This window comes from Podarcis cretensis (assembly GCF_951804945.1).
Source record: "Podarcis cretensis genome assembly, chromosome: 9".
NCBI lineage: Eukaryota > Metazoa > Chordata > Lepidosauria > Squamata > Lacertidae > Podarcis > Podarcis cretensis.
In genome coordinates, this window is record NC_137178.1 from 58,644,089 (window position 1) to 58,660,622 (window position 16,534).

Genomic DNA, 16,534 nt, shown 5'->3' on the forward strand with positions numbered 1-16,534 from the left:
GAGACTTCAGAGAAGTGTGACTGGCCCAAGGTCACCCAGCAGCTGCATGTGGAGGAGCAGAGACGCGAACCCGGTTACCCAGATTACGAGACTACCGCTCTTAACCACTACACCACACTGGCTCTCTTGAAAATTAGCAAAAAATCTAGGAATATATGTAAGTGGCCATTTGGGAAGGAAGTCCTACACAGGCACATTTGACTTTAAAAGTGAGAACTTCAATTATTATTATTATTAATTTGTTTGTTTGTTTGTGCCCCGGCTATCTGACTGGGCTGGACCAGCCACTCTGGGCAGCTTCCAGCATGTATAAAAACATAGTAAAACCTTAAACCTTAAAATGCTTCCCTATACAGGGTTGTATATACAGGTGTGAGAGAGAGAGAAAGAGATAAGATGATGATGATGATATATATATTCAATAAAACTTAAGGATGACATTTGCTGGAAGATGTTAGAAATCAAACCACAGGATATCTGCTACATAAGCAAGGTGCATGCCTATAGCCTTGCTACCAAGCCCAACATTGGTGCTGATGGGAACAGGTGCTTTTAGAACAGATATCCTAATACAAATTTGTTTCAGGACTGGGCATTGACATTATTTCTGGGAATAATCCAGCGATACAAGTGAAGAGTCTATTTAGCAAGAAACTCGACATGGCGTTATGTCTCCTAAACGGAACATTATCACATTATTCATACACCTGGGAATGAAACCTGGGAAATGAACAGCAGCATTTTGTCCTAACGTTTTCCGTTAAGAGAACACCCAGTGGCAAGATTGTCACTTACTTGTAGATAATATGGCAGGGTGCGGACTGTGGGTGCAGGGTCCGATTATGGTCTTCCCTGTACAGCGGATTCACATAATCTGCCCGATTCTTCCACAAGTGAGCCCAAAGTGAGTAAGTCCGCTCTTGAATCCTGTGAGTTGATTTGAAAGACAAGTCCCATGAATACAAGCCCAAGCCAAAATACGCTGGTGGAACTAGGTTAGGAGAAGTGTTTAGTTAAGAAGGCTAGAATTCAAACGCTCTGGACTGGGTATTCTTTGATTCAAGCTCCCCTATTCCGAATGGAGAGGGGTTAGAGGAGGGGTGGAGAACCTCAATCCCTGGGGCCAAAAGTGGCCCACTAAGCCTCACTTCCCAGCCCTTTGAACCCTCTCCAAGGCACATCTCCTTCCCAGGCTGCAGTCTTCAGTGGCCCTCGAGTGCTTCTGTCTGGATTGAATGTGTCCTTGGCCTATGATCTGGCTTCTTGCTTACTTGAGTGGAAAGGGTGGTGTGGGGGGGACGCATGCACACACGTTTTTCACATAGAAGCTGCTACCTTTTGCATGGCTGACATGCAGCCTACCGCACAAAGCTGCACCTGTTGTTCAGTCCACTTTTTGTCCTGGGCCTGCTCACTTCTTGAATACAGAGTAAGCTTTCCTACACGATGTGTCAAGGCGCTGTCAGGCAATGAATGTCCACAGTTAGGAATTAACTTAAGTGTTTCCCAAACGTGGGTCAACAGCTGCTTTTGGACTACAATTCCCATCATCCCTGACCACCGGTCTTTCTAGTTAGGGACGGTGGGATTTGTAGCCCAAAAACAGCTGGACACCCAAGTTTGGGAAACAATGATGTTGCCAAAAGTGCACTTACAAGGCGGGGCCATCAGTCCTACGTCTCTCAGCTACACCTAGGTGTGCACCCGATGAGGCAGTTGCCGCAACGGAGAGGCCCCTCCCTTGAACCTGGCTTACGTATCTGTCATGGGACTGCCAGAGAATGCCATTTAGGAGTGGGAACAGTCAGAGGGAGATAGACAGGAAGTGTCGGATGGGGAAGAGGGGGAGAGCCAGGAGGCGGAAAGGCTCTCCAATGCTGAAGCAAAGCTCCAGCACCGCACAGGAAGTTCAGGCACAGACAGTGAGGCTGTGCCTGTTCCGTCTGCCCAGGAGAGGAGAGTTAAAGAGGAGGGGGGGGGAGACGTCACATGAAACTTCCCCGCCTTTTCTGTTGGAGGAGAAGCAGGCAAAGGCCACTCCCCGAATCTGAACCGGATGATTGAGATGCATGATTGTAATGTGCTGCTTGAACATATGTAAAATAAAGGTAAAGGGACCCCTGAACATTAGGTCCAGTCATGGCCAACTCTGGGGTTACGGCGCTCATCTCGCTTTATTGGCCGAGGGAGCTGGCGTACAGCTTCCGGGTCATGTGGCTAGCATGACTAAGCTGCTTCTGGTGAACCAGAGCTGCGCATGGAAACGCCGTTTAGCTTCCCACCGGAGTGGTACCTATTTATCTAGGTTGGCAGGAGCAGGGACCGAGCAACGGGAGCTCACCCCATTGTGGGGATTCGAACCACCGACCTTCTGATAGGCAAGTCCTAGGCTCTGTGGTTTAACCCACACTGTAAATATCTCTGAGTGAGCAGAGGTGCTTATTGCGAAGAGCATACACAAGCCATTACAGTATCTCCCCTATCCGAGCTGCACACAAGCAGGCGAAGACTCTGCCTGTGTGTAACCTTCTGCTCCTCCCTCTTCAATCCTCTTCTGGTCCTGGGAATCAATGGAGCAGGACTGAAGGGAGCAGGAGGAGTGGGTGTTGAAGCCCTTGACTCTACACCAGCCTGACCTCTCTCTTCCTCCCCTGCACCTGGTCTTCACTCTCCAAACCTGCAGATTCTCCTGCCTCTGACTCTTGCCTCCTGGCTGTTACAGGTTCCTTTCTTCCACGTCAGTCTCCAACCCCCTTCTGCCGGTGCCCACTCGTCAGTGTCCGGCCAGTCCCTGACCCAAGGGAATGAAGCCCTTGAATTGAAAAATGTTGCTCACCCCTAGGCTAGACGGTACATTCAACTCCAAATCAAAGCCAATGAATAAAAGTAATATAGCAGGGGTGGGAAACCTGTGTCCCTTCAATTCCTATTAGCCAGGCTGGCAGGGATGGATGGGAGCAGGACTCCAACATCACTGGAGGTAAGCCACAGCAGTCTAACAGGCCTAGGACTGTAGCAAGCTTGAGACGTTTGAAGTCCAAGTCATGGCAAAACACAGGTCCTTTCTGTTCTCAAAAAAGCCATGTTACCAGACTTCCATCCTTGACCACTGGCTGTGCAGACTGGGGCTGATAGGAGTTGTAGTCCAAAAGATAATGGAGTTAACTAGGGTGGGAAACCTAATATAACTTGTAGAACTAGGAAGTGGAGGGCAAAAGATTTTCATGGGCAAGTCTGCCCTTTCCAGTCCCCCATTCATCTAAATGAAATACAGCTCTCAAGGAGTGAATGGCCTACTGTGCATACGTATCATTTAAGTGGCAAGCATGCCTTACTTCAGCTCTCGCCTTTCCTTCTGACAGTTGCACAGGAAGTTCCCAAACTGGCACGAACAGATGTGATGCTGTATGTGGATTAGGAATCTTTCGTTGAATTCAAAGGCACAAGGAAATTGTTCCATAAGCTGCCAAACACACTCGATGAACTGATCAATAACTGGAGAGATCTCCTTTGGGTCTCCATCTAAATTGCCATACCTAAAAACAATCCCAAAATGAAAAGTTAATTCATAGCAAATGATCCTTTTAAATGAATGACACCCTGCACCATTGCAAGCCCAGTCCTAAACTTCAATTTAAATATTTTTTTAAAAGAAAAAGATTACTTTGGTGCCATTCCTAGCACTTCAGAACCAAGTCTGAAGTTTGCCTTGGCTGAGGCATGAGAGTCAGCCCAAGCCTGAATAGCTAACATCTCAATTTATTTGCATACAATCAGAAAAGAGTTTGCCTACATAGTCATACACAAGGCATTGCCCTGGTTATCTTGAATTACTACTACAACACCATAGTTTGAAACATTGCACAACCACAGCTGTCCCTCAGTCAAAGATTTGCAGCCCCATACAACATAACAGTTATGGAAGATTTAGCTCATAGCTCAAAGGCGCAGCTATAGGTATTATTTAGAAAGTGTTGTTCATTTGCTATCTGATGGTAGCAACACATTTCACTGTCTGTAGGCTCATGAAATCTACACACAGCAAACCACACTTACCTGTGATTAAATTTATGGCCAAATGAAACCCAGTCTTTGTCGATTAATACCTAGAATGAGAGAGGTGTGTATAAGTTGCATGCAAAGAAGCTTACATGCATTTTTAAGAAAGCAGAAAAGTATCTTCACTGTAAGTCTAAGGCAGGGATGGGGTACCTGTTTTCAGACTCCAACTATCATCAGCCCCAGCCAGCATGACCAGTGGCCAAGGATGATGGGAGTTGTAGTTCAGCAACATCCAATGGGGTAAATAGAAAAGAGTTGAGACCTGTGCTTTTTAGGCAAGAGTCAAGTGAAGTATGGATGAGCTTTCAGCACAGACAATCCTGAGCGAATGGGCAAATGGTTGACTCAGCATAAGGGAGCTTTCATTGCTCCTATGCTACACTTGCTCTCACAGAAGCGCATAGAACCAAACCACTAGATACTTAAAAGTAGCTTTAAAATACTTTTAGTGTTAAGGAAGCCTCTGCTATACTAAGCTAAGTAGCTACAGAGCACATAGCTTGTTACAAGTCCCCCTTTTTCTGCAAAAGCAAGCATGCTTACCATAAACCCTTTCATAGTTCTGTAATATGGATCTATAAGAAGGCTTGCTACAGAGCAAACCTGAGCTGTCCGGTCCCATCCATCAGAACAGTGAACAAGAACACTCACTCCTTCTTCAGCAACAGCCTAAAATACAGAGGAACATTGAAGAGATATATAGCCAATAAAATGCAGAGCAGTAACATTTCCATCATTTGTGTGAAGTACGTCAAACTGGTGCAGCCAACTCAAAGAACGACTTGCAAAGTTTCCAGCTACAGTTTCCCGGCATCTCTAGGTATTGCTTGGAAAGACCCCTGTCTGAAACATGTGCCTGTGAAGCATAGACCAGGGATGCAGACCAGCAGAGACCAGAGGTGGGGAATCTGCGACCTTCCATACGTTGTTGGACTCCAACTCCCATCAGTCCTTGTTGGCATGTCCACTGATCAGGGACAATGAAAGTTGTAGTCTAGCATAATTTGGAGGGGCACAAGTTTCCCATCCCTGGTGAAAGCAAAACTTAGCTAGATGGACCAGTCATCTGACTCCATCTCAGGCAGCTTCTTATGTTCCAGTGTTACCAAACAAAAAACTCTACAAGTCAACATAATGCACTGGGCAGATCTTGGCAGACGGTGGACAGCAATTATATATCTTGTCATATTTTGCTTCTGTCAGCTTTAGGGATCACGCCCCGCTTGTCAAGATGTTCAAATCAGCTCATTGATCCTGTGTCAGGGGTTGACATGCTGTCCACAAAGGCTTTCACTGGTGCCTTTGGGCAGGTGTCCCAAACTATAAGATTTCATTTTTTTTAAAAAAGGTCTCTAGCTCATCTAGAAAGAAAGTTATAGAACAAAATGTGCAGGTACCTTCTAAGCAATTTCTGTGAAATGAGAGTGAGGGTGGTGTGGCTACCTTATAAATATTTTTTCTAGTACTGAAAAATGCTCCCTGTTGATATTAAACAGCAAGAGCATCAGTGTGTCTGTCAATATAGTGTGATCTCCGCAGTCAGGACCAGCAGGACATAGCTGACTTCCCATGGAAAGCATAAAGTTGTTGCAGGCAACCATCTCTCTTAATTTTTTGTTGTACCACTTTGCTCGTGGCAGCCATTCTGTGACTGATGCCTCCAGAATGCTCTCAAAATGTGAGATATGGTCACCGGTCCAAAAAGGTTGGCAACCCCTGCTCTATGTTCCCTGGTTGTTGGGAGTGTGGTGTCAACAGCCACAGATACACAGGACAGGTAATGGTAACTTGGGCAGGACAGAGTGGGCTACAGGGGCCCATGACACAATTTGTTTCAGTAACATGGTACCTGTTCGTTACAGAGCAACACTGTCTACTTCCCTAGCCTCATTTGGGCCACATACATTTCTTACATAATAAATCCCTGAAGGCAGCAGCAAGTCAACAGCATAAAATCAGGTCTCCTGAATCAGCACTATCCCAATTTCTTTCTAAAAAGTACATACTGCACCTTAGCAATAAAGATGCCAGCATCCATGATGGCTTTGATATGCTTTAGCCAGCCTGAGTTCTCTAAACCCCAGAGGAAGTCACTCATCGAAGGAGATCTCAGCTCGCAAACTGCAAAATACACCAGCTTCAGTAAAGAATTCTGTTTATAGCCAGTTTTACATTATTGTCATTATTATTATTTTTTAAATTTGTATGCCGCCCTTCATCTGCAAATCCCACAGCGGTTCGCAGCATAAAACTGCAACATAAAAACCACAAAATACATAGAATCCTAGAGTTGTAGAGTTGGAAGGGATCACAAGGGTTATCTAGGCCCATCCCTGCAATGCAGGAATCTGTTGCCCAATGTAGGAATCAAACCCACAACCCTGCGATTAAGAGTCTCATGCTGTAACGACTGAGCTATTGGAGAGGACATAGTAAAAGTCAGAACAACAATAAGAACATTGTCTTTTCCAGTACATAGTACATGAAAAAGGGGAATTCAAAAAAGGAATGGGAGCTGGTTCCCACATGCATAATCGTAGCTTTTAGTGCAAAGCTATACCCAAAATAAATTTAACAGGGGTATACTGCCACATAAAGGAGCACAGCCTTCAGAGTCACAAGGATGACTTGGGAAAGGTGTGGATACACCTTTTTGTTGCCAGGACTGCCTAAATAGGTTTTCATCTTTCTTCAAATGCACACACTATAGAGTAATACAGAATCAATCTGCAACAAGCTTTTATTTTTGGAACGAAACCAGTTTCTCCAGAAGTGATTTTCAGGGGCAGAAAATATGCAATAGATTTAGACTGTGTGAGGACTAATAATAAAAACAAACCCAAGTACTCAGTTTCCTTTGATTCTGAAATAAGAGGTCATGTGTATACAATCTCACAAAGCTGCAGAACGCTTGCTTACACATCTAGGGACAAATTTGTTATGTGTATAACAAAGCCCAAATTTTATTTAAATGAAAAGCAGTGAAGGGAGGCAACATGGGGGAGGGTTGCTTTTTACCCACCAAGGATGGTATTCAACCAAGCAGACAAACTGCAAACTGACCCTCACAGATAAAAGTTTAAAAAACAACAACAAAGGGGAAGCATTTTAACTTGTATTGATCAGATTTCATTTGTAGAAGCTGGGACCCAAATAGAAAGCCTTTGTAATGAGTAGCATCATACATGTCATAGAAGCTAGAGACCCTGGGACGCGGGTGGCACTGTGGGTTAAACCACAGAGCCTAGGGCTTGCCGATCAGAAGGTTGGCGGTTCGAATCCCCTCGACGGGGTGCTGTCCCAGCTCCTGCCAACCTAGCAGTTCAAAAATGCAAAGTGCAAGTAGATAAATAGGTACCACTCCAGCGGGAAGGTAAACAGCGTTTCCATGCACTGTTCTGGTTTGCCAGAAGCGGCTTAGTCATGCTGGCCACATGACCCGGAAGCTGTACGCCAGCTCCCACGGCCAGTAAAGCGAGATGAGTGCCGCAACCCCAGAGTCGTCCACGACTGGACCTAACGGTCAGGGGTCCCGTTACCTTTACAGACCCTAAAGCAATTCAACTAAAGCCAAAGAGAATGCAAGGAGAATGGTAGCTTGAAGGATTGAAGAGACAATAACCAAGTTGCAGAGCACCCAAGTTTAAGGCCAGATCTGTCTCATAGGATTAAGCTCCCAAATTTAGGGAGTGATGTCATTTGATGTGAAAGGGCCCAAAGTCCTGAAGAGCCACACCCGGTTGGAATAGGCCAAGAGTAGCCAATGTGGTCCTCTGAAGATTCTGTTGGACTCTGACTCCCATCATCCCTGACCATTACCTATGTTGGCTGAGGGTTAGAGTCCATCAACATCTGGAGGATGCCATGTTCGCTATTCCTAGAGTAGAAAATCCTGGCCGGATAAGCAAATATTCTGCAGGTACCTGTAAATTTGATGCTTGGACACATATGCCCTTACTTAACCCAGAGTCCTTTCAGATAACTTTCCATCCAGTGATCTATCACATAAGGCCATTTAAAAAAATGGCATCTCACAGAACTCCTGATGGCCCACTGTTGACAGCAAGAAACCTGTCTAATGATTTATGTATCCATGCAGATGGGAGCACAAGCAATTAGCGGCTGGATTCAAACCGAGATGGCTGCCTCTTGTTTGCAAAGTGCAGGATAAAGTCAAAATAGAGCCTTCCTCCCATATCAGAATCAATATTTGCTCTCCACTTTACTGAGCAAAGTCCATAAAGTCCTAAATTATAGGCCTGCAACCATATAGACATCAAGAGAACTCCCGCTGATGTGGAGTTCAACTGTGAGGAATTAAATAACTAAGCAAAAGCTCCATTAGATTGCATTGGCACCTTCATATGCGCACCAAAAAGCATTAATCTATGAAAAGGGTCTGCAAAGAGGAGAATCTGGGACAGATCTGGCCCTAAGCACAGGAGACAACCCTCAGTGGGTGGGTGGGTGTGTTTGTGTGTGACTCAAATATCTGGCAAGCTCAGCAACTCACAAGATGACCTTATTTCTCTTTCCAACAGGGAAAGCTGGTGGCTGGTGAGGAATGCAACCCTGTTAACTATGAATACTAGAGAAAGAGGTAATGACTGGTCCGATTTTTTAATTTACTTAATCAGGAAGCATAACAGAACCGAGATGACTCAGCCAGTAGAGCATGAGACCCTTAATCTTAGGGTCGTGGGTTCGAAACCCACATTGGGCAAAAGGTTTCTGCATTGCAGGGGGTTGGACTAGATGACCCTCGTGGTCCCTTCCAACTCTACAAGTCTACGGTTCTCATATTTGTATCCTGCCCTTACTCCAAAAGGCTGAGAATAGCATATGTGGATTAATCTCATTTCACCCTGACAATAAGCCTGCGAGATAGGTGAGCCTGAGAAATATGTCACATTGCTTCCCTCAAAGAATTCTGGGAACTGTAGTTTATTAGAGGTGCAGGGGCTGTAACTCTGTGAGGCGTAAACTACAGTTCCCATGATTCTTCGGGGGGGGAGCCATGTGCTTTAAATATACGGTTTTGATGTGCAACAGAGTGAGTTGTTTAATGGAAATGCCCACACCCAAATTTTAGTATTCTGCAAACAACAGCTCTCTTCCTACTACCCTTTCTGATATCGTATAAAGCACAAGTATGCACAGCTCATTTCATTCAGGTATGAACCCAGGAAATTTTGTCGTTTTGGAGCACAGGGCAGATGTGCTCAGGTAGAGCAGAAGTCCCCAACCACTTTGGGCCCAGGAGCACATTTTGAAATCTACAGAACTGTCACGGGCATTACAAAATGCCCGTTTCACAGAAGAAAAACTGGTGATGCTCTCCGCAAAAAAAACACCCAAACCCTTCAAGCAAATAAACAAAAAAGGTGGCAACTCCCTCCAATAAAAATAGGCTTCCTCCAAATAACTAATAATAATAATAATAATAATAATAATAATAATAATAATGTAAAGGGGCAGTGGCAGGGGCCATCAGCAGATGCCAAGGGTGCTCTCTGTGGGTACCACTGTGTCTACCGGGACCACAATGAGGACAGGGCAAAGTCCACATTTTCAATATTTGTTGCTGAAACACAGAAGTACACACAGCAGATGACTGATCATTTTTAACCCTCTCCCCTCAGGATCTCGCTGCACCGAAAAGCACAGATGAGGAAAAAACCACAAAGTTTACCTTCCAGCATTTTTTGGAGACTGCTCCTCATGACATGGATGTTCTCAATACCTATGAACTGAAACTTGATGTTGGAGTAGTTGTCTTCATTCTCATATCCTTTCCCAGCTGCTCTGTTTGCCATTGCATTGAGCTGCAGAGGGGGCATAAGAGAAGAAAGAAAAAACATCGAGCTGCAGAGGAGATGGTGCTCATTCTGCTACATGACAAAGGAACAGCATGCAGTATATACAAAAGCAAAAACACTTACAGGAGTATTTCACTGCACTGCATATCTAATTACAATAGGCCACCTTTTAAACCTATTTGCACAGGCAGGAGGAGGGATCAGAGTAAAATTGGAGCTTTCTTTGACGTTTGAGCTGCGAGAACTAAGAGGCTTTTATATTTTTCAGCCCTCAGGTCTTTATTCCAACCTTACTCTAAGTGCTAATCAAGACGCACACTCTCTGTTTTATCCTCACAATGACCCTGGAAGGTGGGTTAGAAGAAGAAGAAGAAGAAGAGTTTGGATTTGATATCCCACCTTTCACTCCCTTTAAGGAGTCTCAAAGCAGCTAACATTCTCCTTTCCCTTCCTCCCCCACAACAAACACTCTGTGAGGTGAGTGGGGCTGAGAGACTTCAGAGAAGTGTGACTGGCCCAAGGTCACCCAGCAGCTGCATGTGGAGGAGCGGAGACGCGAACCTGGTTCCCCAGGATTACGAGACTACCGCTCTTAACCACTACACCACACTGGCTCTCGACTGAGAGCTAGTGACTTGCCCATGGTTCCCCAGTGAGCTTGGTGGCAGAGCGGGGATGTGAGCTCAGGGCTCTGCAGACTAAATCATACACCCTAACTACTGTGCCAGAAATGGTTCTCAGTTGTCATTCCAACCAGCAGTGCAATTTGGGGTGGCAACACTTTGGAGCAATCAAATTTTGAGAGGATACCTGGGGTCCTCTGCCTACAGGCTGTCAGGGGCTAGACCATGAGTAGGCAAACTAAGGCCCAGGGGCCGGATCCGGGCCAATTGCCTTCTCAATCAGGACTGACGTAGAATGGGGAGACGAAGCGAGGGTGGGACTTTACTTGGAGCAACGCCATTTCTAGAGAGAGACCGCATTCCTTTGTCTCTCGCTTTTATTTTTTATCTGCTTCTTTGCTGCCACCGGGGGAGGGATCTGATTCCCCAAACCTGACACAGGCACACAATTGAATCTCAAACACACACACACACACACACACACACAATCCCTGTCAGTTAGGGCCAAACCACCTGGTGCTGGGACAGAAGTACCCACTTCTCATGGTCCCTAAACGTAACTTTTCAGTGGCTCCAATCCACGAGATATCCTCCTTGATACCCTGAAGAGCCACTGCATATCAGCATCAACAATACTGTGCTAGAAAGACCAATAGCCTGACTCACCAGAAGGGAAATTCTTATGTTCCAATATGGACTACCATCCCAAACTTATCTGGGCTGTGATCGAGAGACCCAAGTGGGATGCAAATTGGAAAGTAAGCCCCATTGAACTCAACGCGCTTACTTCTAAGTACATATATTTCTAGATTTGCACCCACTCATTTTTCCTGGTGGCCACATCCATTGCGAAAATCAAGCCTGCTGCAATCAGCACCCCCCCCCCCATGCTAGAATGTGATGGTGTGCTGAGAACTGGCTGTGACGTATATTGATGGATGCTTATTTTGATGCAAGTGGAGTCGGAAAACTAAAACAGCAGCTGCTTCTTGGGCAGCAAAATAATCACAACGGCCTTTCCAACCAACAAAAATTTACACTTTTCTCTTAGCACCTATGATCGTGGTTAGCACCCACCCGGTCCTCGTGGCGTAATGCCCACTCCATATATTATGGTTGCCACTTTAAAGGGGGAGAGCATGAAAATAAAATACAATGGCTATTTCTTATCCAGTTGCATTAACATTTATTTTTGTGCTGTTGAAGCAAAGTCTGCTTTTAACATCACAATATATCCAGAAGATGGCACTATCTCTACAGTACCGCAGTGGATTTACATAAATATGCTGATTGGCTCTCAGATGTTGAATTTTTGATTTGCTAGGGCGAGTTAATTAGTAATAAACACTTTTTTAAAGTGAGGTAACTCAGGAAGTTTTATGATTTTGTAGGCACAAATTTTCAACTTGCTGACAAAATGACAAACTTTATCACAAGTTGAAGATAGACGAGACCCTTCCATCCTGGGCCCTTCTGCTTCCAATGTTAACTTTGTCAAATCTATCAGAGATAAGGATGCATCTCAGATGCATTCAAAAAGAGATATCAGTGGCAGATTTGCAGTTCGGACCGCAGTGCAAGTAAACTGGGACAAAACTCACACCAGAATCCAATGCATTCTACTGCAGGTCTGGAAGGCTTTCCTGATGATAGTTAAGTTCAAGGGCTCTTATTGTATTTATAGCATTGGTGTTATAGCAATTGCCCATAAGCAAGTTAGAATGTTTGCTAGCAATCTGTGACAGCACAGAATGACCACCAGTCAAGTAATGGCGCAATGTAGAGAGCTCATAGCCTCAGGCAGCTGTAAAATTATTCTGCTGCAGGTCTGGCTGCCTTGACCTGTAGGGATCAGGTTTGAGACTAGTAGTTGGCAAAGGAGAAGGAGGGAGTCTGATTGTACTACCTGATACTTTCTACCTGGCATTAACTGGAGTTGGGGAGTCGGCTGCACAAGTTACTCTCTATCCACTGGTCTTTCAATGGAAAGCAAATCTTGCTGAATTGCCCCCTGATCAGGGAAGTTGGGAGTGCTCAACAATTTGGTGATGCCCATGACTACAAGCTACAGCATTCTACAGTGGTACCTCGGGTTAAGTACTTAATTCGTTCTGGAGGTCCGTTCTTAATCTGAAATTGTTCTTAACCTGGAGCACCACTTTAGCTAATGGGGCCTTCTGCTGCTGCCGCACCGCCGGAGCACAATTTCTGTTCTCATCCTGAAGCAAAGTTCTTAACCTGAAGCACTATTTCTAGGTTAGCGGAGTCTGTATCCTGAAGCGTATGCAACCTGAAGCGTATGTAACCCGAGGTACCACTGTACTTCAAAAGTACTTTATTTTGCAATAGGGAAGAAGAAATCAAATCATGTGATAGCCTTTCCCGGATATTTGAAAGAACACACATACAATAAGCTTGCATACTTCAGTGCTTGGCCATTCTCCTAAGATGCTGATTCTGCCACAGTGTCAGGTCATGGAGCTACATGTAACATCCTCTGGGTCCAGTGCCCCCCCCCCCAGGCTTCAGTAACACATAATTTATAAAGCATAGCCTTAGGACTATTTGTTTGCTGTTCCTCTAACTCCAGAACTCACAACGAAAGAGCTAAGTAAAACCATATTTCCATCTTCTGAGATTTGTAGCAGCAAGCTCACAAGGCACTTCAAGGCCACCCAGTGCTATCCAACTCATTCAGATGACCTCTGACATACTTCTACAGGCATGCTATTGTAGATCTTCTGAGACGCGCCAGGCTGTAATCGGCATTAGGTAAAGGTAAAGGTAAAGGTACCTCTGCCCGTACGGGCCAGTCTTGCCAGACTCTGGGGTTGTGCCCCCATCTCACTTAAGAGGCCAGGGGCCAGCGCTGTCCGGAGACACTTCCGGGTCACGTGGCCAGCGTGACATCGCTGCTCTGGCCAGAGCCAGAGCCAGAGCCAGAGCCGCACACGGAAATGCCGTTTACCTTCCCGCTGGTAAGCGGTCCCTATTTATCTACTTGCACCCGGAGGTGCTTTCGAACTGCTAGGTTGGCAGGCGCTGGGACCGAGCAGCGGGAGCGCACCCCGCCGCAGGGATTCGAACCGCCGACCTTTCGATCGGCAAGCCCTAGGCGCTGAGGCTTTGACCCACAGCGCCATTAGCCACCACAAAATAAGCACATACACCACAGAGTACAATTTTTCTCACTTTTGGCCGTGTATCAACAACATAGATGAAATCACTTCCTGGATTTGCCTTCCTGATCGACTGAAGCATCTGTTCGTCTTCAAGGCATCGGGCACTGAAGCCTGAGAGAGGCTGGCTACTCCTGCATATGGAAGCCTGCGAGGAAACAAAAACAGAGACAGAAATATTCAAGTTAACACATTTAGCACGGCCAAAGGGAATTTACAATCTAGAAATGGAAAACAAACCTCTCAGACGCTTGCCACTTGAGAAGTAAAAACGTAGCCTATATCAGGGTTAAGCACAGAACCGCTTTGTAAACCCCTTTGAGGTTTTCTACACTCAAGTGGTATATAAGTTTTATGAAATAAAACTCTCCTGCGTGGGTGTCTGAGGGCCCTGCTCCTTCCTGCCACTCACCATCTGGCCCGGGGCGGGGCCTGAAGCCCCATAAGGACTGCTGTGCTCTGCTGCCCAGGAGGACTCTCCTGCGTGGGTGTCTGAGGGCCCTGCTCCTTTCTGCCACTCACCATCTGGCCTGGGGCGGGGCCTGAAGCCCCATAAGGACTGCTGTGCTCTGCTGCCCAGGAGGACTCTCCTGCGTGGGTGTCTGAGGGCCCTGCTCCTTCCTGCCACTCACCATCTGGCCTGGGGCGGGGCCTGAAGCCTCACAGGGACTGCTGTGCTCTGCTGCCCAGGAGGACTCTCCTGCGTGGGTGTCTGAGGGCCCTGCTCCTTCCTGCCACTCACCATCTGGCCTGGGGCGGGGCCTGAAGCCCCATAAGGACTGCTGTGCTCTGCTGCCCAGGAGGACTCTCCTGCGTGGGTGTCTGAGGGCCCTGCTCCTTCCTGCCACTCACCATCTGGCCCGGGGCGGGGCCTGAAGCCCCATAAGGACTGCTGTGCTCTGCTGCCCAGGAGGACTCTCCTGCGTGGGTGTCTGAGGGCCCTGCTCCTTTCTGCCACTCACCATCTGGCCTGGGGCGGGGCCTGAAGCCCCATAAGGACTGCTGTGCTCTGCTGCCCAGGAGGACTCTCCTGCGTGGGTGTCTGAGGGCCCTGCTCCTTTCTGCCACTCACCATCTGGCCTGGGGCGGGGCCTGAAGCCCCATAAGGACTGCTGTGCTCTGCTGCCCAGGAGGACTCTCCTGCGTGGGTGTCTGAGGGCCCTGCTCCTTCCTGCCACTCACCATCTGGCCCGGGGCGGGGCCTGAAGCCCCATAAGGACTGCTGTGCTCTGCTGCCCAGGAGGACTCTCCTGCGTGGGTGTCTGAGGGCCCTGCTCCTTTCTGCCACTCACCATCTGGCCTGGGGCGGGGCCTGAAGCCCCATAAGGACTGCTGGACTCTGCTGCCCAGGAGGACTCTCCTGCGTGGGTGTCTGAGGGCCCTGCTCCTTCCTGCCACTCACCATCTGGCCCGGGGCGGGGCCTGAAGCCCCATAAGGACTGCTGTGCTCTGCTGCCCAGGAGGACTCTCCTGCGTGGGTGTCTGAGGGCCCTGCTCCTTCCTGCCACTCACCATCTGGCCTAGGGCGGGGCCTGACAGGCCTGACAGGGACGATTGCTGTCACTGCTGCTGCGGCCCAGGGGGATCCGGAGGGGTGCAGAGTTCTTTTTAAAATGTTTTAAAATTTTCCTTTTCCTTTTTATTTCTTTATTATTATTATTATTGTCATTATTATTACTGTATATGCAGGGATGGGGTGGGGGTGGGATGGATGTTTAGTTGGGAATTTGTTTTGATTTTGATGGATTTGTAATTTTTGGAGTTTTTTATTTGTATTGTTTTTTGTTTTTTGGGGTTTCTTTTTTGTTTTGTTTTCATTGTTTTAAGGTCTTATTTTGTTCTTAAGGGGAGGGGTCATGGCTGCCGGGGAGTGGGTCCCAGCCAACAAAATGGCTGCGGCATGTTCCACAGGGGGGGATGCGTTGGGACAACCGATCTCAGTGATCTCGGGTAGGAGGAGGAGTTACGCTAAGACCAGACCATGTCATTACAGAGGAGGCAGGTTTAGTCGTTGTCTGAGGACTATCCCTGCCTCCAGGTCTGGTCCTGACCAGATGGATACTAGAATCAGCAAGGGATACCCACATGACCTGAAGGTGCTGCTGTGCAATGCCAGGTCAATGATTCATAAGACCACTGCCATCCATGACCTGATCATGGATGGGGGATTTGACCTGGCATGTGTAACAGAGACTTGGTTGAATGAAGCGGATGGGCCTGTTCTTGCTGCTGCTTGTCCACCAGGTTTCTCTTACGCACAGCAACCCAGGCCTTGTGGGCGGGGAGGGGGGGTTGCAGTGATTTTTAGGAAGTCATTAGTTTGCACCAGGCGTCCTATTGGGAAGACCCAGTTCTCTGAGTGCATGTTCTGGAAGTTGGGCAATAGGGGCAGTACAGGATTCCTTTTGGTGTACCGACCTCCCCGCTGCACCAAGGATTCCCTGCCCGAGCTGCTTCAGGTCGTGGCGGATGTTCTCCTGGAGACACCTAGTTTGGTTGTCCTAGGGGATTTTAATATCCATGCCGACACGACCTTACAAGGGGCCGCTCGGGACTTCATGGAAAGCATGGCCTCCATGGGGCTGTCCCTGAATAGGTTTGGCCCAACCCATAGCCGCGGACATGCCTTGGACCTGGTGTTTACCTCTACGGATGTTGGTGACCTGACACTAACTAAAAGTGAAACAAAAGAAGTGCCATGGTCAGATCACTTCCTGGTGCAACTGGACTTCTCCGCGACCCTTCCCCTCTGCAGGGAGGTGGGACCGATTCGGATGGTCCGCCCCCGCCACTTAATGGATCCAAATGGTTTCCAGAGAGTGGTAGGGGATGCTTTATCCCATGTTGATGG

At 47.3% G+C, this 16,534-nt stretch overlaps 1 protein-coding gene and 1 long non-coding RNA gene across 2 annotated transcripts in view; one reads left to right on the forward strand and one right to left on the reverse strand.

Annotated features, from left to right (window-relative positions):
- MTMR7 (myotubularin related protein 7) overlaps positions 1-16,534 on the reverse strand; it is a 42,151-nt gene that overhangs the window by 6,415 nt on the left and 19,202 nt on the right. The window contains exons 6-12 of the mRNA XM_079989733.1: positions 13,697-13,831; positions 9,755-9,887; positions 6,074-6,183; positions 4,606-4,731; positions 4,057-4,106; positions 3,336-3,536; positions 796-927 (exon numbers count right to left, since the gene is read on the reverse strand). Coding sequence (XP_079845859.1) covers positions 796-927; positions 3,336-3,536; positions 4,057-4,106; positions 4,606-4,731; positions 6,074-6,183; positions 9,755-9,887; positions 13,697-13,831 — 887 coding nt within the window. The remainder of the gene's footprint in view (positions 1-795; positions 928-3,335; positions 3,537-4,056; positions 4,107-4,605; positions 4,732-6,073; positions 6,184-9,754; positions 9,888-13,696; positions 13,832-16,534) is intronic.
- Positions 12,588-16,534, forward strand: part of LOC307223680 — a 116,849-nt gene continuing 112,902 nt past the window's right edge. Inside the window, exon 1 of the long non-coding RNA XR_013842190.1 lies at positions 12,588-12,621. This is a non-coding gene — a long non-coding RNA (uncharacterized lncRNA). The remainder of the gene's footprint in view (positions 12,622-16,534) is intronic.